The 22,753-nt window shown below is 42.4% G+C and overlaps 1 protein-coding gene across 1 annotated transcript in view; it reads right to left on the bottom strand.

The window, feature by feature from the left end:
* Positions 1-22,753, bottom strand: part of Syn (synapsin) — a 713,980-nt gene that overhangs the window by 53,062 nt on the left and 638,165 nt on the right. Inside the window, exon 5 of the mRNA XM_067140976.2 lies at positions 21,649-21,854. Coding sequence (XP_066997077.1) covers positions 21,649-21,854 — 206 coding nt within the window. The remainder of the gene's footprint in view (positions 1-21,648; positions 21,855-22,753) is intronic.

Raw genomic sequence — 22,753 nt, 5'->3', positions numbered from 1 at the left:
AGAGATAAACACTTGGTCATGAACAAACAGATGCCCTTGGGATAACTTTCCGAATCCTCAGGTTTCCAAAGGAGAGCAGTGATGTTCTGTATTTTATTTTTACCAGAAAGACCAGCGTGCAGAATCTTTGCACATTTTGAGATACCGTCTTCTAAAATACTGTCAAAATTTAAATATATGAAGTCAGGCTTTTTAGCAGGTTTACAAAGCACGCTGATGTAGATGTATCAAGGACATTATAGGATTTCATCCATATCCAGTTAGCAATTAGTGTATAGTTGTATACATCATTTAATTTAAGTTAGGTTGATACTCTGATGGCATCTGTCTAGAAATTGAAAGCGGATTTCAATTCCCAACGAGTATGTTCTCTGTTTTTTACCCACTGCAAGAACATGCAATGTGTTTTGAAAATAGGGTCCTATATCTTCACAGCAAATGGTATAGACCGAAACAAGGTCTCGTAGAAAAGGAGTATTGAAACAATCTCCATCATCATAAAAAGGAAGAAAGAATCCGGTTGGAACGATGGTTGATGGATGTTCATTAAGGAGAGATTATCGGTAAGTCCTCCTCTGCGAACCATGTGACCTTGCCGCGATGGGGAGGCTTGCGTGTCCCAATGATGCAGATAGCCGAGCCGCAGGTGCAACCATATCGGATGGGTATCTGTTGAGAGACCAGACTAAGGAATGGTTCATCGAAAGGGGGGTAGCAGCCTTTCGGTAGTTGCAAGGGCGGCAGTCTAGATGCTTGACTGATACGGCCTTGTAATAATACTCAACATGGCCTAGCTGTGTTGATACTGCTACACGGCTGAAAACAACGGGAAACTACAGCCGTAACTAACTCCCGAGGACATGCAGCTCTCTCTGTATGAATGATGTACTGATGATGGCTTCCTCCCGGGTAAGTTATTCCGGAGGTAAACTAGTCCCCCATTCGGATCTCCGGGTGGGGACTACACGAGAGGGGGCGATCATCAGGAAGATGGATACTGACATTCTACGATTCGGAGCGTGGAATGTTAGAAGTTTGAATCGTTGTGGTAGGTTAGAGAATCTGAAAAGGGAGATGGATAGGCTAAAGTTAGATGTATTTGGTATAAGTGAAGTACGTTGGCAGGAAGAACAAGATTTTTGGTCAGGCGACTACCGAATTATCAACACAAAATCAAACAGGGGAAATGCAGGAGTTGGTTTAATAATGAATAAGAAAATAGGGCAGCGGGTAAGCTACTACGACCAGCATAGTGAAATAATTATTGTCGTCAAGATAGACACCAAACCAATGCCCACCACAATAGTGCAGGTCTATATGCCTATTAGTTCAGCGGATGATGAAGAAATCGAAAGAATATATGAGGAGATAGAAGATTTAATACAATATGTAAAAGGTGACGAGAATCTAATTGTGATGGGAGACTGGAATGCAGTGGTAGGCCAAGGAAGAGAAGGTAGTACAGTAGGAGAATTTGGATTGGGACAAAGAAACGAAAGAGGAAGTCGGCTGGTTGAATTCTGCACTGTTCATAATTTAGTCCTTGCCAATACTTGGTTCAAACACCACAAACGACGGCTGTATACGTGGACGAGACCTGGAGACACTGGAAGGTATCAAATAGACTTCATTATGATTAGGCAGAGATTCAGAAACCAGGTGTTGGATTGCAAAACGTTCCCAGGAGCAGACGTGGACTCTGACCACAACTTGTTGGTCATGAAATGCCATCTGAAGTTGAAGAAATTGAAGAAAGGAAAGAATGCAAAAAGATTGGATCTAGACAAGTTGAAAGAAAAGAGTGTGAGGGATTGTTTCAAGGAACATGTTGCACAAGGACTAAATGAAAAGGCTGAAGGGAACACTATAGAGGAAGAGTGGACAGTCATGAAAAATGAAGTCAGTAGGGCTGCTGAAGAAATGTTAGGAAGGAAGAAAAGATCAACTAAGAATCAGTGGATAACTCAGGAGATACTAGACCTGATTGATGAACGACGAAAATACAAGGATGCTAGAAATGAAGAGAGCAGAAAAGAATACAGGCGATTAAAGAATGAAGTGGATAGAAAGTGCATGGTAGCTAAGGAAGAATGGCTGAAGGAGAAGTGCAAGGATGTCGAAGGCTGTATGGTCCTGGGAAAGGTAGATGCTGCATACAGGAAAATCAAGGAAACCTTTGGAGAAAGGAAATCTAGATGTATGAATAATTTTTTTTTTTTTTGCTAGTTGCTTTACGTCGCACCGACTCAGATAGGTCTTATGGCGACGATGGGACAGGGAAGGGCCAGGAGTGGGAAGGAAGCGGCCGTGGCCTTAATTAAGGTACAGCCTCAGCATTTGCCTGGTGTGAAAATGGGAAACCACGGAAAACCATTTTCAGGGCTGCCGACAGTGGGGTTCGAACCTACTATCTCCCGAATACTGGATACTGGCCGCACTTAAGCGACTGCAGCTATCGAGCTCGGTATGTATGAATATTAAGAGCTCAGATGGAAAGCCACTTCTAGGGAAAGAAGATAAAGCAGAAAGATGGCAGGAGCATATCCAACAGTTGTATGAAGGTAAAGATGTAGATAATTTGGCTCTGCAACATGAAGAGGCTGTTGATGCTGATGAAATGGGAGATCCAATTTTGAGGTCAGAGTTTGACAGAGCTGTGAGTGTCCTCAATAGGAACAAGGTACCTGGAATTGATGACATTCCCTCTGAATTACTGACTGCCTTAGGAGAAACCAGCATGGCAAGGTTATTTCATTTAGTGTGCACGATGTATGAGAAAGGAGAAGTCCCATCTGATTTTCGGAAGAATGTTATTATACCTATTCCCAAGAAAGCCGGTGCTGACAGGTGTGAAAACTACCGCACCATTAGTTTAGTATCTCATGCCTGCAAAATTTTAACACGTATTATGTACAGAAGAATAGAAAAACAAGTTGAAGCTGAGTTGGGAGAAGATCAATTTGGCTTCAGAAGAAATGTAGGAACACGTGAAGCAATCCTGACTTTACATCTGATCTTAGAAGATCGAATCAAGAAGGACAAGCCCACATACATGGCATTCGTAGATCTAGAAAAGGCATTCGATAATGTTGATTGGACCAAGCTATTTATGATTCTGAAGATGATAGGGATCAGATACCGAGAACGAAGAATCTACAATCTGTATAAAAATCAGTCTGCAGTGATAAGAATCGAGGGCTTTGAAAAAGAAGCAGCAATCCAGAAAGGAGTGAGGCAAGGCTGCAGTTTGTCCCCTGTCCTTTTCAATGTTTACATAGAACAGGCAGTAAAGGAAATCAAAGAGAAATTTGGAAAGGGAATCACAGTACAAGGAGAGGAAATCAAAACCTTGAGATTTGCCGATGATATTGTTATTTTATCTGAGACTGCAGAAGATCTCGAGAAGTTGCTGAATGGTATGGATGAAGTCTTGGATAAGGAGTACAAGATGAAAATAAATAAGTCCAAAACAAAAGTAATGGACTGCAGTCGAACGAAGGCAGGTGATGCAGGAAATATTAGATTAGGAAATGAAGTCTTAAAGGAAGTAGATGAATATTGTTACTTTGGTAGTACACTGACTGACAGAGCAAATGCAACACCAAGAAGGAGTGGTTCGAAAGGGATGAAAGTTGGGGAAAAAACAGAGACGGCACGGACGAATAATTGATGTTTATTTCAAACCGATATGCAGGTTACACAATGCGCACGGCATCGACTCAGTAGGATGTAGGACCACCGCGAGCGGCGATGCACGCAGAAACACGTCGAGGTACAAAGTCAATAAGAGTGCGGATGGTGTCCTGAGGGATGGTTCTCCATTCTCTGTCAACCATTTGCCACAGTTGGTTGTCCGTACGAGGCTGGGGCAGAGTTTGCAAACGGCGTCCAATGAGATCCCACACGTGTTCGACTGGTGAGAGATCCGGAGAGTACGCTGGCCACGGAAGCATCTGTACACCTTGTAGAGCCTATTGGGAGATGCGAGCAGTGTGTGGGCGGGCATTATCCTGCTGAAACAGAGCATTGGGCAGCCCCTGAAGGTACGGGAGTGCCACCGGCCGCAGCACATGCTTCACGTAGCGGTGGGCATTTAACGTGCCTTGAATACGCACTAGAGGTGACGTGGAATCATACGCAATAGCGCCCCAAACCATGATGCCGCGTTGTCTAGCGGTAGGGCGCTCCACAGTTACTGCCGGATTTGACCTTTCTCCACGCCGACGCCACACTCGTCTGCGGTGACTATCACTGACAGAACAGAAGCGTGACTCATCGGAGAACACGACGTTCCGCCATTCCCTCATCCAAGTCGCTCTAGCCCGGCACCATGCCAGGCGTGCACGTCTATGCTGTGGAGTCAATGGTAGTCTTCTGAGCGGACGCCGGGAGTGCAGGCCTCCTTCAACCAATCGACGGGAAATTGTTCTGGTCGATATTGGAACAGCCAGGGTGTCTTGCACATGCTGAAGAATGGCGGTTGACGTGGCGTGCGGGGCTGCCACCGCTTGGCGGCGGATGCGCCGATCCTCGCGTGCTGACGTCACTCGGGCTGCGCCTGGACCCCTCGCACGTGCCACATGTCCCTGCGCCAACCATCTTCGCCACAGGCGCTGCACCGTGGACACATCCCTATGGGTATCGGCTGCGATTTGACGAAGCGACCAACCTGCCCTTCTCAGCCCGATCACCATACCCCTCGTAAAGTCGTCTGTCTGCTGGAAATGCCTCCGTTGACGGCGGCCTGGCATTCTTAGCTATACACGTGTCCTGTGGCACACGACAACACGTTCTACAATGACTGTCGGCTGAGAAATCACGGTACGAAGTGGGCCATTCGCCAACGCCGTGTCCCATTTATCGTTCGCTACGTGCGCAGCACAGCGGCGCATTTCACATCATGAGCATACCTCAGTGACTTCAGTCTACCCTGCAATTGGCATAAAGTTCTGACCACTCCTTCTTGGTGCTGCATTTGCTCTGTCAGTCAGTGTAAAATAACTAACGATGGCAGAAGTAAGGAGGACATAAAATGCAGACTAGCACAAGGAAGGAAAAGCTTTCTTAAGAAAAGAAATTTGCTCACTTCAAATATTGATATCGGAATTAGAAAGATGTTTTTGAAGACTTTCGTGTGGAGCGTGGCATTGTATGGAAGTGAAACATGGACGATAACTAGCTCAGAAAGAAAGAGAATAGAAGCTTTTGAAATGTGGTGTTACAGAAGAATGCTGAAGGTGAGATGGATAGATCGAATTACGAATGAAGAGGTACTGAATCGAATTGGTGAGAGGAGATCGATTTGGCTAAATTTGACGAGAAGAAGTGATAGAATGATAGGACACATCTTAAGACACCCAGAACTTGTTCAGTTGGTTTTTGAAGGAAGTGTAGGTGGTAAGAACGGTAGGGGTAGACCAAGGTATGAATATGACAAGCAGATTAGAGCAGATGTAGGATGCAATAGTTACGTAGAAATGAAAAGGTTAGCACAGGATAGGGTGGCATGGAGGGCTGCATCAAACCAGTCTATGGACTGATGACTCAAACAACAACAATCGGTAAGTTTCTGTTCTCTGAACAAGATAATGAGTAATTCCTTCAGCTGTTTCTATTACTCCATTCTTCTGAATAGCCACTACTCCATAGTATGCGTAAGATTATGTTTTGAGCATGCCTAGTAAAAGATCTGGATGGTGTCCAGTAACTGGATATCCTTAGGTGTAAATAACAACGGACTTGTCAGGTTCAAATTTTAACAACATATCGTGTCTATAGTATTATGTGCGGAATAATAGTCTTCTACAAGACTGTTTAATAATTACATTGTATAAAATAACACCTGAGTTAATCCTATTTTGATACCTCTACACATCATCTCTAAACTGATCCTATCTACTTAAAACTTCCAACTTACGACAAACGTGCTGGAATCGCTGACTTCCCGCTGATGCCAGATATCTATTCCTCATAATTACTGTCCAGTCTCCATTCTCTTTTGACCTACGTGATATTAGGTTACCAAGACTTGTAAATTCTTCAATCTTGTATTTCCCACCGTAGTGACTCAGCTACTTGTGGACTGTAGTTGACGACCATGGGACCGTAATTAAGTGTGTTGTTTAGTCCTCAGCCCGAAGGCTGGTTGGATCCTCAACAGCTCCGCCATCAGCTGTCGTAGGTGGCCTAGGCATCAATGAAGAGGCGTACTAGGGAAATGAGGAGTGAGGTAGTTTCCCGTTGCTTTTCTCACCGAGCCAGAAGTTGCTATTCGGCTACATATCAGTCTACCAAGCCCATTGAAATGCATGCACCAACCGACCCTATAAGCAATATTTTTACACCATTCATAGCAGGGACTGGCTGCAGAAGGAATAACATTACTAGTATCACTCATACCTCGGTCACTTTCATTTTGTCAAAGCCAAGGATAAAGCTGAGACAGATCAATGAAAGTAACAAAATTGCTCTTTCCCATACCAGAAGACATAGTGCACTGTAAACACTAGGTCCCGCCAGCATTAGTAGGACATTATTTTCACATACTTTTCGAGCTCCTATCATTGTAACTGTACGATTACACTTTGTCAACTCTCATTATTTACCAGCCCGACGATGCTAGGTTTGCAAATCGTACGATTTGATATTCTCATCCTCCAAGGTGTCCAAAATATTTCTTCTTCCTTCCTCAGTTAATTTTGGGAAAGGCTGCTAATACCATTGATGTGCTGCTTAAGACAACCACTATCAGCTAATTTCTTGACGTTTCCAAGAACTTTATTTTGTGTCGTTCAGAGAAACTGTGACAGACATTTTTTTTGCTAGGGGCTTTACGTCGCACCGACACAGATAGGTCTTATGGCGACGATGGGATAGGAAAGGCCTAGGAGTTGGAAGGAACCGGCCGTGGCCTTAATTAAGGTACAGCCCCAGCATTTGCCTGGTGTGAAAATGGGAAACCACGGAAAACCATTTTCAGGGCTGCCGATAGTGGGATTCGAACCTACCATCTCCCGGATGCAAGCTCACAGCCGCGCGCCTCTACGCGCACGGCCAACTCGCTCGGTATGTGACAGACATAGTACGTACTGTAGTTGATAGAGACTAAGTAACAAGGCATTCCCTAAGTTACTTGAGAAGCTTCTAAGGTCAGTTATTAGTTAATTTAACATACACTCAATCGCTATATGTTTTAGGAGACGCAGGGATGTCGTAATTGCATCCTGAAAAGGCTTTTAAACGTTCTGGAACCCAACGACAGCGTTTAAACATTGTCAAATGCTATTGACCTCAACCGGGATCGAACCCACTGTCATTCGAACAGAAGGACAACGACTAACGACGAGCTGGTTTATGTAACACGTGAATGGTGCGTGTCTTTACAGGTGAGGTCTTGCTTTGAGGAGCCATTACTCTATGATACCCGCATGACGTAGTTTAATCTCTATTTCTAAATTTTCTGCTTCGCGCCCAGTTTAATCAGGCTCTTAAAAGGCTTTAAGCAGTAGCAGACGTTCTACGAGTAGATTGGTATCGTTTCAGTTTGTCACTTCTGCGTAGGGTAAAAGGGCTTGTACATGATATTGAGACCGCATGCAGACTACTGACGTAAGGTAAACAGCTTAAACTGAAATATCGATACTTGAGACTCTCATTTGTATTCGCCACTTCTGACTTCTTGTAGTTACCTCAAGTACAATAGCTTCGGTATCAACAAAATCTGTCTTTATTTCTTAAGACCATCTTGCGAAATTGTATTCTTGTCAGGCATGCGTGAAGAGTTCTAAGAGCCCTCCAGTAGATTACAATAATTGAACTAGTCGCCGGTGGGAAGAGTATTCTATTCCATTCTACATTCCCTTTGCTCAGTAGATATGATACTGAATAAGAGCTAAATATTGAGAATAATGAAACACATCACAAGGTCAACACCTGGAAAGGCGTGCTGCAAGGCAGTTCCTTATCGTCATTTCTGTTTAATCTATACATTGAAGCTAACGTTAAAATATTTAAGTCAGAAACACCATGAATAAAACTAAATTTTCTGATGATATTGCACCACTGGTTGACAGCCAAAAGAATGTACAAATTATGTTGAATAAACTAACAATCATCTGTTCAACTGAATATTAATGTGAAAAACTAATGTTATGGTTGTAAGTAAATCAAAAGGAAAGACAACAACGTATTCCAAGATTGGAAAAAAGCCCAATACAACAAGTGCATAAGCTCTGCTACCTATGGACAGTTATAACGTGTGACCACAGATGTACTGCAGAAATAAAAATAAGAATAGCATTGTGTAAGGCTACATCATTGAGTATTGAAGAAAAAAGAAACTTAATTAAGAAATTAATTTGGAGTGTGCTGCCCTACGGCTGTGAATGCTGGGCTCTCTTGGAGGAGGACGAGAAACGGAAATGCGACTGTGGAGAAAGATGATGAGAACCAGCTGGACCGACAGCCAAACCAATGATGAAGTGCTTAAAGAAGTAAACTCTCTGAGTATTCTCTTGGCAACAGTACTGTAGTCTTCTTCTCCGGCAAAACAATTCCCTGCAGAATACATTTGAAGGGTAAGAAGGGCAGAGGAAAACCACGCAAGAAGGTCATAGAAGAGGTAGCGGAGATTACGGGGTGCCAAGGTTACGCACGTACGAAGCGAAGTGAAGAGAGAAGAAATCAGTTATTGCAGCGACAAAGCGTAGCCGTCAGGAGATGATGATGATGATGATGATGATGATGATGATGATGATGATGATGATGATGTTGATACAGAAACAACGGAGAGAATAATATTTTGTCCTTTCTTAAAATGGAGTTCTTGAAAACAAAATAACTGAGCATCTATATCTCGTCATTATTAGGATATTATGCAATCCCGCAATCCACTTATATTTTGGATAAAAGATGATTGTCGCGACTCGCATGTTACTGAACGGTAAATCTTGTATCTGCTGCCCCTTTCACTTCGGGCATTTCTGACAAAGGTATCTGACGATCTGTAGAAAACGTATCGTCGCCAAATTGAATTTGTCTTCAATGGACAGCTTTAGACCACTCACGGATAAATAAAACACGCACTGTGTAAAACGAAACTAACAAGCAAGCATATGTATGTTAGAGCTCGGGCACTTCAACAACCTGACTTGAATTTTTAATTGTACCTAGTACAGTGATAATACCTCCCCCGTCTCTACGCAAGCCCATCCAGATTAGAAGTAATGTGTCGTCGCTCTCTAGAGATGTCGATTTACAAAGAATAATACGGATAAAGGTTGTAGAGTGGTTACTTTATTTCATAGTTTTCGAACCGAATACCGAATCTTCTGATGTTTGAACATTATCATTTATTGGAAGCTCGGGTAATATTCAGATATATTCATTTATCAACGTAAATTAAAAATAACTAAATAATTACGCACAACAAAGAAAAAATGACTTAAAATAAGAAATTAACGCAATGGATTGCTGAAAATGACAAAATGACAAAATGAGGCAAAATTGACAAAAACCTAGAAGTAAAGAAAAACTGTAAAGAATGACGGCAAAATGACTTATTCAATAGGCATTCCTGTAATCAGAGAACCATGATCAGGATTTATACGTAAGTTAGCAATGTGTATGATACACCAGTTAAAAGATGACGTGTCATCAAAATCCTGGCAGTGGTGATGAGTGTTCGCAGAATTACGGGCCATTCGAATTAATTCGAATTAAGACATATTTCAGTTTTCAATATTGTGATGCTTCCATATTGTAAAGACATGCCACTTCACCATTTGCGGCTAACTGAGCTGCTCTAATAGAGTTAAAACAATTTGATAATATAACTACGGGAATGCCGCCTCTGTCGTGTAGTGGTTAGTGTGATTATTTGTCACCCCCGAGGCCCCGCGTTCAATTCCCGGCTCTGCCACAACTTTGAAAAGAGGTACGAAGGCTGGAACGGGGTCCACTTAGCCTCAGGAGGTCAACTGAGTATAGGAGGGAGGGCGTTCGATTCCCACATCAGCCATCCTCGAAGTGGTTTTCCGTGGTTTCCCACTTCTCCTCCAGGTAAATGCCAGGATGGTACCTAACTTAAGGCCACAGCCGCTTCATTCTCCCTCCATGTTTCTCCTTTCCGATCTTCCCATCCCCCAACAAAGCCCCTGTTCAGCATAGTAGGTAAGGCCACCTGGGCGAGGTACTGGTCCTCCTCCCAAGTTGTATCCCTCGACCGAAAGTCTCATGCTCCAAGACACTGCCCTTGAGGTGGGGGAGGTGGGATCCCTCACTGAGTCCGAGGGAAAACCAACCCTGGATGGTTAACGAATTAAGAAAGAAAGAAAGAAAGAAAGAAAGAAAGAAAGAAAGAAACTACGGGAACGTTTATTAACTTAGTATTTATTCATTTTCTCAGATACATTTCGCGAGTTCTTGTTGACGGGCGAGGAGTACCCATTTGTGAACTTTCTTCATGCTCTAAGAATGTTGAATGGTAATTGACAGTGTTTAGTGTTCTAAATTACCGTCGGTCTCCAGTCCCTATTACAGCAGAGTATGAGGATGAAAGTCTCCCTTTGGAATATTTCTTAAAATTGTAAACATAGTGTTATTTGATATTAATTTTTCCTAGGTCCCCTCTTATAATATTTTAGGGTTTTACTCACCTTTTCCTCAATTGTAAATGAGTCGAAGAACTTCCTTACATAAATTGGTGAACCCCAGCAATGGAGTTCACAAGATATTGATTTTATGTATATTCGTAATAATTTTGTGTATTGAAGAAACTTGTTTCTCCTTTTTTTTTCTAGTGGCTTTACGTCGCACCACACAGATAGGTCTTATGGCGACGATGGGATAGGAAAGGTCTAGGAGTTGGAAGGAAGCGGCCGTAGCCTTAATTAAGGTACAGCCCCAGCATTTTCCTGATGTGAAAATGGGAAAACACGGAAAACTATTTCAGGGCTGCCGACAGTGGGATTCGAACCCACTATCTCCCGGATGAAAGCTCACAGCCGCACGTTCCTAACCGCACGGCCAACTCGCCCGGTGTTTCTCCTTTAAATATATTTACTTTTAGCTTTAATGTTATCAAAAGAAAAGTCCCTTATTGGATTCTGGAAGTTACAATGTTTTTCAGCAAATATTGGTATAACTCTTGCCAATTGAATGCTCGTGAAATTCAGCAGGTTGTCTGTAAATTTTCTGCTTGAGTTCAAGGTCCCTAAATTGTACTAAAACATTCAATGATATTACTCCTGTTCGCCTCTGTGGTGTAGTGGTTAGTGTGTTTAGCTGCCACCCCCGGAGGCCCGGGTTCGATTCCCGGCTCTGTCACGAAATTTGAAAAGTGATACGAGGGCTGGAACGGGGTCCACTCAGCCTTGGGAGGTCAACTAAGTAGAGGTAGGATCGATTACCACCTCAGCCATCTTCGAAGTGGTTTTCCGTGGTTTTGCACTTCTCCAGGCAAATGCAGGGATGGTATCTAACTTAAGGCCACGGCCGCTTCCTTCCCTCTTCCTTGTCTATCCCTTTCAATCTTCCCATCACCTCGCAAGGACCCTGTTCAGCATAGCAGGTGAGGCCGCCTGGGCGAGGTACTGGTCATCCTCCCCAGTTGTATCCCCCACCCAGAGTCTGAAGCTCCAGGACACAGCCCTTGAGTCGGGAGAGGTGGGATCCCTCGCTGAGTCCGAGGGAAGAACTGACCCTGGAGGGTAAACAGATAAAGAAGAAGGAGAAGATATTACTCCTAGGATGTTTAAATTACTGTTGTGGCATTGAATCTTTGTAATTGTTCCCTTTGTTTTATTGGCAAGCAAAATCACATGGTCTAGTAACGCATTTCCTTGTGACTTTAATTTAATGCCTTTATGGGCAAAATGTTGCTTGTACCATCCGCAGAATAGTCTATGACCATCCCAGTACACTGTACCTAACACGGACATGAAGCGAGGACCACAGTGATAAAAACAGAGCATGCATTTCATGTTGCCTAGGAGCGAGTTCCCGAGAAGGGCAAGCGACAAACCAAGACGTGTCCCAAGTTTCCCGAGAAGCTGAGGGAGGGAATTCCAGAATGTCAAGAGTGGTGGAATTATCCCGACCACAAGTCGTCTGTAGAAGGAGAGAGGGAAGAATTTTTCGCGATCGAAATCCAAAACTGCATAGCCAACTTCGTATATGAGACCGCACAAATTAAGGATTTTACTAATTACACATTGAACATAACTTCAAAGAAGCGACTCATTATCAGCGTATTTTTGAGGTTTTGTGACGTCCTTTATGACGATAATTTACTACAGAAGAAAAGACACCTGTTATATAACCATAGAAATTTCCAAGGGCCATTTGGTTATTCTCTCTAAACTCCTTCAGATCGGGGATTCACCATGCGTCACCAGAAGAAAGGGGAGTGACATACGATGATAATTGCTAAACTTACCTAATGGATTTCGCCCGGGATAGTCTTAAACAGCGTATAAGATAACTGGTCACCTGAGTGCCGTACTGCTTCATTCCCGTCCGTGAGAGTGATTTTTTGGTAAATAAATCAACAGTGTAGTGTATTAAATGAAAGGGCTTACAGAAACAATCCCAGTGAAGTAAGTCCAAATGCGGGAAATTGATTTTTGATCATCTTTCTAGGATATCGAACCCGTTTCACAAAGGAAAGCGGTAAGCGCGAGTAATACGGCACAAAGAATCTGGTGTAAGACTAGATAAATAGTAGTAGAACGTTTTTAAAACGCTTGTAAAACGGACTGAAGAACAGTGTGGTGTTTAAACATAATATATGTGAATGGTAATTTCCTGAACCAGGGATAACTTTGTGTATATGTTCCCAAAATCTATATTTAGATACGCGTACAACCCTCACCGTGAATCATCAACGGCCAGGCAAGATGCTGAACACAAGATCCATGAATCCGACGCCAGTGAAATGCAGTATTAAACCTACAGCTATGGACTCACGCGAGCTCGAACAGAGATGGGAGGATGACTAAGTACACAATGTACTTATTACTGCATGACCAGTTCCACGCGACTCTCCTTAATTCTGTAAATGTAATACGGTAGGAGTAGATTTAAAGATGCCTGGAAAACAGGGCCGATAAATATGTTTAGGGCGGTCTGAGTGGTTAGAATTATTTAATTCAATGTAAATACGCATGCATATTTGTTTGAGAACAGATTATTTTATTTTTGGCGTCAGATTTTATATACATTTGTAATTATGTCACGCATGCTTTTATTAGTGAATGCCTGTAGTTTTTGGGAAATATTTAAATGTAATAGTTGTCATTCAAAGTCGTTTGTTAGGACATATTTGTTTATATATATAGACTAGCAAGATACCCGTGCTTCGCTACGGTATTGTACTGAAATTTATAATTGAATGCTTATTGTTTTAGATATATAATCCGCCGAAATTCGCATTCTGACTCGTTTTCTGCGAGAATCCGCCGAAATTCGCGATCTGGCTGGTTTTCTAATAGATTACGGCAAGTTTCCTCCCATTTTAAATCTTTTTTTCCAGCAATCGATTTCATACTTCCCGGGCTAGGTCCAGGTATTCCACCCGGTCAGTTGTTGTCGTCTTGGGTGCCTTGGCGGTACTGAATCCGCGGCCGGACTGCATTCTTAGTCATTACCCGTCCAGGACCCGTTTCCAACGCGGTCCGCACATTTGACGACGATCCAGAACATTATTATTATTATTATTATTATTATTATTATTATTATTATTATTATTATTATTATTAGGGTGGGTGACATCAGTTGGATTTCGGTTATTATTAATTATTATTATTAATATTATTATTATTATTATTATTATTATTATTATTATTATTATTATTATTATTTATTATTATTATTAATGATGTTCTGAACACCACAGCAAGATGCAAGACCGCTACTTGGCGGTAAATTACATCTGCTGCCATTGTCATTGTTGACAATGTGACCAGCACCACTGTCGCGCGTAGGCAAGTGTGCGGGATTTCTGGCGACACGAATGACAAACTTCCGTGCATTATTTACCTTATTATAGAGGTGAACAATTTGACGGGCAATCTCATTTCTATCGTTTGTTTCAAATGTGTTTAAATTTTTATTTATATGCCAGGATAATCTACTGTAATCTAAGAACGTTCTCCGAAGGAAAAGATGACTATTGAAAACGAACCCAGGAAAGATTAAAAATGATCGGTTTATGATCAGAATAAGTACATCGAAAATCTACGGCCTGTTTCCAGTCATTCGACAGGGTCAGGAATGGAATGAATAAAGCCCCATCTAGCGGCGACAATAGGAATTGTGCCGGCTGCCGAAGCACTCGTCTGGGTCAATGATCGATGAATGACAAATGAAATGAAACATTGGACAGTTTTGCTGGAATGAATGATGACAGGGAAAACTGGAGTATCCGGAGAAAAACCTGTTCCGCCTCCGTTTTGTCCAGCACGAATATCACATGGAGTGACCGGGATTTGAACCACGGAACCCAGCTGTGAGAGGCCGGCGCGCTGCCGCCTGAGCAACGGAGGCTCCTTATAAGTACATTATGAACAGTAAAATCAATAGGTCTCACCTCCTTTTACACCCCACCGCCGTTAAGTATATTTACCCCCGCCCCCAAAAAATTAAAAGTCGTGTTTCTTTATCTTTAAAGGAGATTCCAAACACAAATGTTCACGTCTGTAACAACTTTAGTTTTTATTAGATGTATGTATTCTCATACAATTAAGTCAATTAATTTTTCAATTCTTTCACCCCCCCCCCTTCCACTTCATTGGATTTTCCGAGAATACGTGTTTCTTTACTTTTAAAGCAGATTCCAAATATCAAATTTCACGTCTGTAACATCTTCATTTTTGAGATATCAGTAGCCTAATTAAAAGAATCCAACACCATTTTCAGTCACTTTCACCCCCCCCTCCACCCATGTGGTATTTCCGAAAACTAAAATACACGTTTCTTTATTTTTATAGAGATGAATAATACCATTTTTCACTTCTGTAACATGTTAAGTTTTTTGGGATATACTGTGGAAATTCTCATTTTAAAATTTCACTCCTTTTTAGTTCCCCTTAAGTGGAGTTTCCAAAAACAAATCACCTATGTTTCTTTACATTTACAGGAGATTTCAAATACTCACTTTTTACATCTGTAACATGTTACGTTTCTCAGATATTCCGTACATATAGTGTTTCAAAAAACTCACCCCAATTTGTCACTCCTGTTTAACCGCCATTAATTGGATATTCAAAAAACAAAAAATACATGTTTCTTTATTTTTAAAGGAGATCCCATATACAAATTTTCAGTTCTGTAATATCTTCAGCTTCTGAGATATATGTGTCCTCATTAAAGGCATTCAACCCATTATTCATCCTTTTACACCCCTTCTATTGGGATTTACAGAAAACAAAAAAATACGCGTCCCTTTATTTTCAAAGGAGATTCTAAATACCAAATTTTACATATGTAAACTTTTAAAGTTTTAAGATGTAGACACACTCATTTTAAAAATCCCCCCCCCCTTTTCACCCCCAATTATTTGGATTTTCCGAAAACGAAGAAATACCTGTTTCTTTATTTTTAAAGTAGATCCCAAATACCAATTTTCAGGTCTGTAATATCTTCAGGTTCTGAAATATAAGTAGCCTCATTAGAGGCATTCAACCCATTTTTCACCTTTTCCCACCCTTCCTATTGGGATTTTCCGAAAACAAAAACATATGTGTTTCTTTATTTTTAAAGGAGATTCTAAATAACAATTTTTACCTCTATAAACTTTAGAAGTTTTGAGATATAGATACACTCATTTTAAAAATTCACTCCCTTTTCACCCCGCCCCCATTAATTGGATTTTCCAAAAACAAAAAAAAATACCTGTTTCTTTATTTTTAAAGTACACCCCAAAATCCAATTTTCAGGTCTGTAATATCTTCAGGTTCTGAAATATAAGTAGCCTCATTAAAGGCATTCAACCAATTTTTCACCTTTTCCCACCCTCATTGGGATTTTCCGAAAACAAAGTATAGGTGTTTCTTTATTTTTAATGAAGATTCTAAACACCAATTTTTACATCTGTAAACTTTAAAAGTTTTGAGATATACATGCACTGATTTTAAAAATTCACCCCCTTTTTTTTCCTCCTATTAATTGGATTTTCCAAAAACAAAGAATACATGTTTCTTTATTTTTAAAAGAGATCAAAAGTACCAATTTTCAGGTCTGTAATATATTTAGTTTTTAAGATATAAGTACCGATATCCTGATTAAAGCCATTCAACCCCTTTTTCACCCTCCTATTGGAATTTTCTGAAAACAAAAAAATATGTGTTTCCTTATTTTTAAAGAAGATACTAAATACCCATTTTTACATGTGTAAACTTTTTAAGTTTTGAGATATAGATACACTCATTTTAAAATTTCACCCCCCTTTTCCCCCCCTTAGGGACGGAATATCCAAAAATCCTCTCTTAGCGAGCACTTACATCATAATAAGAATATATCCCCAAAGTTTCATTTTTTATGTCCAGTAGTTTTGGCTCGGCGATGATAAATCAGTCAGTCAGTCAGTCAGTCAGTCAGTCAGGACAAGTTATTTTATATATATAGATGAGGATTAGAACAGGCATTCAAGTCGTAAGTTTAATTCGCATGTGCATGTTATTATAAGGTAAGCTCAGCATGTGGAGAACAGCAGAATGTCGTGAGTTTTAAACTATGTCCTACCATGTAGCTAGGCGAGAGACAGAGATTTTTAACATTCATTCATTCATTCATTCATTCATTCATTAATTCTTCTTCTTCTTCTTCTTCTTAATCTGTTTACCCTCCAGGGTCGATTTTTCCCTCGGACTCAGCGAGGGATCCCACCTCTACCGTCTCAAGGGCAGTGTCCTGTAGCTTCAGCTGAACAGGGGCCTTGCGGGGAGATGGGAAGATTGGAAGGGATAGACAAGGAAGAGGGAAGGAAGCGGCCGTGGCCGTAAGTTATGTACCATCCCGGCATCTGCCTGAAGAAGTGGGAAATCACGGAATAACACTTCTAGGATGTCTGAGGTGGGAATCGAACCCACCTGTACTCATTTGACCTCCCGAGGCTGAATGGACACCGTTTCAGCCATCGTACCACTTTTCAAATTTCGTGGCAGAGCCGGGAATCGAACCCAGGCCTCCGGGGGTGGCAGCTAACACACTAACCACTACACCACAGAGGCGGACTAATATCATCCTAAGAACTTAAAATAATCTTTGAGGGAAGTATTTTTTTTTAAATTGCCAATGATTTGGCAGTTAATTTTTGTGTCAAAGCACAGAGCAAAATGTAACATAGGGATACAGCAGGTTTTGGGAGCCGGAACTTTGAGTTGGAAAGATTGAACACCCGCTATGAAACGGAATATGAGATGTGATGCCTCAGTGAACTAAGTGTATTAACGGGCTAAATGTGACTTTATATAAGCGACGATAATATGAAAGCCGATCCACCAAATTACAGTAAATGGTTTAATAAACACTGGAACTATATTACATTGTTATTATGCGAGTGTGAGTGGAACCTAACCTACTGACCTAACCAATTAGAAAATAATAAACCCTATTTAAAACAACATCAGCTAAATACACAGGAAATTTCGACACAAAATGCCCTGGTTCGGAATCGAACCCAGCACACACACCATCAACCACAGGGTCATTAACAACTACAGAAACAACGCACAGTTTCCTTAAATGCAAACTAAATTGTTTTTTTAAGCAAGAAGTACCTTTGTGCGAATTGTCCAGCGGACATGTATATTTGTATTTTCATCCCGTTACTGTAGAATATTCCGGCTCCCTAGCTAAATGGTTAGCGTGCTGTCCTTTGGTCCAAGGGGTCCCGGGTTCGTATCCCGGCAGGGTCGGGGATTTTAACCTTAATTGCTTAATTCCAATGGCTCGGGGGCTGGGCGTGTGTGACGTATTCAGCATTAGAAATCATCCTAGGTAGGGCCCTCATCTTCATAGACATTCAGGTCGCCTAATAGGCCGTTTACGAGAAAAAGACGCGCACCAGGCCACTCCGGAGGCCATACGCCATTATTATTATTATTATTATTGTTGTTGGATTTTCTTGTTTCATTTCTAATCATCACCAGAGTAAATGAACCCATTGTATTTAAAATGACGTAACATCTCATCTCATTCATTTTTAGTTAGTGACACCTGTCTCTCCTACCCTTTAAGCCGCTAAGTTATATTTTTATGTATGCTTTGCCCATTAGATTGAAACCCAGTTTAGGACCCTGTAGATACTATCGCCGGAGTTCCATATGGGTAGGGGACGGGTCCAATAATAGTATGCTAAACACTCGCTGCGCCTTTCGCTCGTCTTAGTGCTGTTGGGCCTAGAGGAAATAAGTCACGATAAGAACTTAGTTCTAATACCCTCTTATTTCCTTCTTAAAATTTTGCCATTCATTCAAATTGTCCTTCTCGAACGTTCTCCGAAGGAAAAGATGACTATTGAAAACGAACCCAGGAAAGATTAAAAATGATCGGTTTATGATCAGAAATTACATACTGTACATGTCTGGAAGATAGAAGTTAAACACGGTGTCAAGACAGCAAAGAAGATTCGAAACGATGTACAAATGAACAATAACATATTGTTTCATCCCCGGACACATGAAATATAAGGAAGTTGTTGTTGCTATTTTGTTTTACGTCGCACCGACACCGATATTATAAGGAAGTTCACTTAGTCTGCTTAGCTTTGTACAGTCAGCTGGATGCGTTTTATAACACGGCTTGTAGTTCTCACTCACTGCGTCGATCGCTCTCACTCTACACTCTCTCTTCTTCCTTTTCCCTCCACCTCGAGACAGGTACTTACTTACTGTTAAAAGAAGCAAAGTCAAAGCAAATTCATCTCCGTACAGGCCATGAAGGTCCTTGGAAGGGTGGAACGTAAAGGGTTCCACTATCCGTAACCCCGGCACATGATGGGGTAGAGTGGTTACCTCTATGCCCGGCCACCTTTGCTCCCAGGAATTAAGCTTGTACTCATGTTTGGTGGAGGCTGAGTGAACCTCAGGACCATATGCACCTCCGGAAGGGGAAATCTCGTTTCTTAAATTTTTCGACTTCTTGACGGGGAATGGAACCCACGTCCTTCCGGGTGAACCGAGCACGCCTTTACCACCTCGGCCAGGCAGATCCTACTTGCTTACGGTACTATGGAATTATAGGAACATTTTTTTGCTAGTGGCTTTACGTCGCACCGACACAGGTAGGTTTTATGGCGACGATGGAATAGGAAAGGGATAGGAGTTGGAAGGAAGCGGCCGTGGCCTTAATTAAGGTACTCGCTCGGTGAAATTGTAGGAAAATGATACGCTCAGTGGTTCAGCTGTAGTCTGCGACATTTGTGCCTGCCATAGCAGCTAAAGTTCGAATTCTGGCGTAAACGACTTTCATTGTTCCCGAATGAATACACAGTGATGACGCCAGGGAAAAAGCACAACAAGTTTGACCAAGCTAACAATATCGAGTGAGTTGGCCGTGCGGCTAGGGGCGCGCAGCTGTGAGCTTGCATCCGGGAGATAGTGGGTTCAAATCACACTGTCGGCAGCCCTGAAGATGTTCTTCCGTGGTTTCCCATTTTCACACCAGGAAAATGCTGGGACTGTACCTTAATTAAGGCCACGGCCACTTCCTTTCCATTCCTAGGCCTTTCCTATCCCATCGTCACCATAAAACCTATCTGTGTCGATGCGACGTAACACAACTAGCAAGCTAACATCGATGCCAAATGCTTCAATGTATTCTGACATGGCACATTTCACATGCTTTCGTCCAACACGGCAATTTTAGCATTCGTAAACAACGATTCGGTTTGGCATTTCGCCTACCGATGCTCAGAGATGGGTACAGCAGTGGCGAGTATCAGGGGATATTGCACGTCTACCGAGCACTGGTTTAAAGAAGGTTTGCACTGGGGATGGTGATAACAATTTAGTTGAAACTTCACAAGAGGACCCGTTTTTAAACACGGTGGAACTCATGCAGGTGATCAATTTTTCAGAAAGTCCATACACGATCCATAAACAATTACAAAAATCCGGACTCAATTCGAGATAAGCTGCCTCCAAAGGGACTATCTTCAAAGAACAGATGGTCGGTCGATGCACCTTTCCTGAGATGGAGAGAAATCGTATTTGGTTTCGTGTGATTTTCCCTGACGAGACTTCTTTCAGTTCGGCGGAGTGCGGACTGGTTCATGTTTACAGGCCACGGGGAGCGCAGTACGACAAAATGTATATAGTTGAGTGTTCACACAGCGGCCGCATATCTGTGTCATGTTGGGGTGGATACCGTCTGATGGGCCTGGAGTGCTTCATCAGATAGATCAAGTCCAACCCCACCATTCAAGAATAAGAATAAGAATAAGAATAAGAATAGGACAGAACAGGCATCATCAATCGAGAGCAAAATGCCTTTGGAGCCAGTTTGCACCCCGCTCTCGAGGAAGGAGAGCAGCTTAGCGAGCAAGCAGGGGAAGAAGTAGGGGAAGTGCATGACCTAGTACGTACTGCAGGTCAGTGGCCCAAAGGTATAGCACATCCTTCTGGACAGGTTAGATTGCGACATGATACGCGTGAACTTATGACAGGTGACACAAGTGTGTTTCCATCTTTCCCGGATGCAAGCTCACTGCTGCGGGCCCCTAACGGCACGGCCAACTCACCAGGTTAGATTCTTCTCGCTCTTTACATCGGCCTTAGGACTCTCATTGTAATTAGGTGTAGACATTCTTCCATGACAGGGTCTAACAAGTTTACGGTGTTAACAATCAGCTGGATATTTTTTCCTTTTAGTTTTGCATGTTCACTTGTATCAATCTTGGAGCGTGGCCAGTTGTCATCATCATCATCATCATCTGTTTACCCTCCAGGTTCGGTTTTTCCCTCGGACTTAGCGAGGGATCCCACCTCTACCGCCTCAAGGGCAGTGTCCTGGAGCTTCAGACTCTTGGTCGGGGGATACAACTGGGAGAATGACCAGTACCTCGCCCAGGCAGCCTCACCTGCTATGCTGAACAGGGGCCTTGTGGAGGGATGGGAAGATTGGAAGGGATAGACAAGGAAGAGGGAAGGAAGCGGCCGTGGCCTTAAGTTAGGTACCATCCCGGCATTCGCCTGGAGGAGAAGTGGGAAACCACGGAAAACCACTTCCAGGATGGCTGAGGTGGGAATCGAACCCACCTCTACTCAGTTGACCTCCCGAGGCTGAGTGGACCCCGTTCCAGCCCTCGTACCACTTTTCAAATTTCGTGGCAGAGCCGGGAATCGAACCCGGGCCTCCGGGGGTGGCAGCTAATCACGCTAACCACTACACCACAGAGGCGGACGTGGCCAGTTGTATTAAACTTAATTGTGCGTGGCCATCAATGCATGCAAACGCCATCTGTCGGCGATATTCAGTCAAATGCGGCACAGGTTTACAAACGTATAGCTTATACTGAATTTCGCGTATTCCATCGTGTTCTGAAGATATACTGTAGCCTAGTTCGGTTGCCAAGACTTATGAAATGACCTTTCTACATTCTTCTAACAACTATACTAAATGTTAGTGCTATTTTAATACTTTACTTACATGAAAGCTTTGTAGTTGGGGCCGATCTTCTGCACGTGAATATCATACTTGCTGTCTATATAAGGTTCTGTGGTGCAGTAAGAGCCTGCCACAGCTACCACAGATGCCATGTCCTGGAAGTCGCTGTTGGTATCAACCTTCACCTTGCCCAGACCTCCGTGTGCATGTCCGACTTTGAAGACCACAGGGAAGCGCGCTGAGCTAAGCTGTGAACATAGAAGAAGAGCTGTCATGAGAAACAACGATCAAAGCACAGTGAGATCTCATTAAGATGACATGTCTGGAAATGACCGCCACCAGATCCCCTCTGACTAAAAGAAGGTGAGGGTCAAGCCAAAAACTGATACCGCATACCCAACTCAAATTTTTAAAAACTGTGCGTGCTAATAATAAAAATTTCGTGTGGCTATTTCTAGCCGAGTGTAACCCTTGTAAGGCAGACCCTCCGATGAGGGTGGGCGGCACCTGCCATGTGCAGGTAACTGCTTGTTAATGTGGTGAATGATTGTGTTATTTGTGGTGTGTGAGTTGTAGGGATGTTGGGGGTAGCACAAATACCCAGCCCCCGGACCAATGGAATTAACCAATGAAGTTTAACATCCCAGACCCAGCCAGAAATCGAACCCGGGACTCTCTCAACCGAAGGCCAGTACACTGACCATTTAGCCAACGAGTCGGACACTGCGCGTGCTATAATAGGATTATTGAGACGAAGAAGTGATGGATTGATCCTCGCTTCAGTTCCTGTAGCTTTAGCCTCCTATTTGGAGTGTGGGTATCACCTGTGTTCTTCTACTCTCCCCTGAAGCAAATTCCAGTAATGTATGTCATTTCAAACCGGGGACATCTTTTTCAGTTCTAACACAAGTATTTACATATAAGCACAAAGAACATTGAAATAAAACTCTATATTATTCCACTTTCACGTCCATTCCTTTTCGAAATAAATGGTATCAGATTCTCTCTGGTTTAACCGTATTGATTTTGAATAAACGTCAGGAAATAAATACATTTCATACCAACCAGATATACTCAGTGATCATTCCACATTTATTTTTAAGGTGCAGTCGATTAAGCACCCTGTGCTTAAGGTTGTTGGATCGGC

This window comes from Anabrus simplex, chromosome 2 (assembly GCF_040414725.1).
Source record: "Anabrus simplex isolate iqAnaSimp1 chromosome 2, ASM4041472v1, whole genome shotgun sequence".
Classification (NCBI taxonomy): domain Eukaryota; kingdom Metazoa; phylum Arthropoda; class Insecta; order Orthoptera; family Tettigoniidae; genus Anabrus; species Anabrus simplex.
The sequence above is the reverse complement of the archived record's forward strand: the minus strand, read 5'-3'. Positions and strand labels throughout refer to the sequence as shown.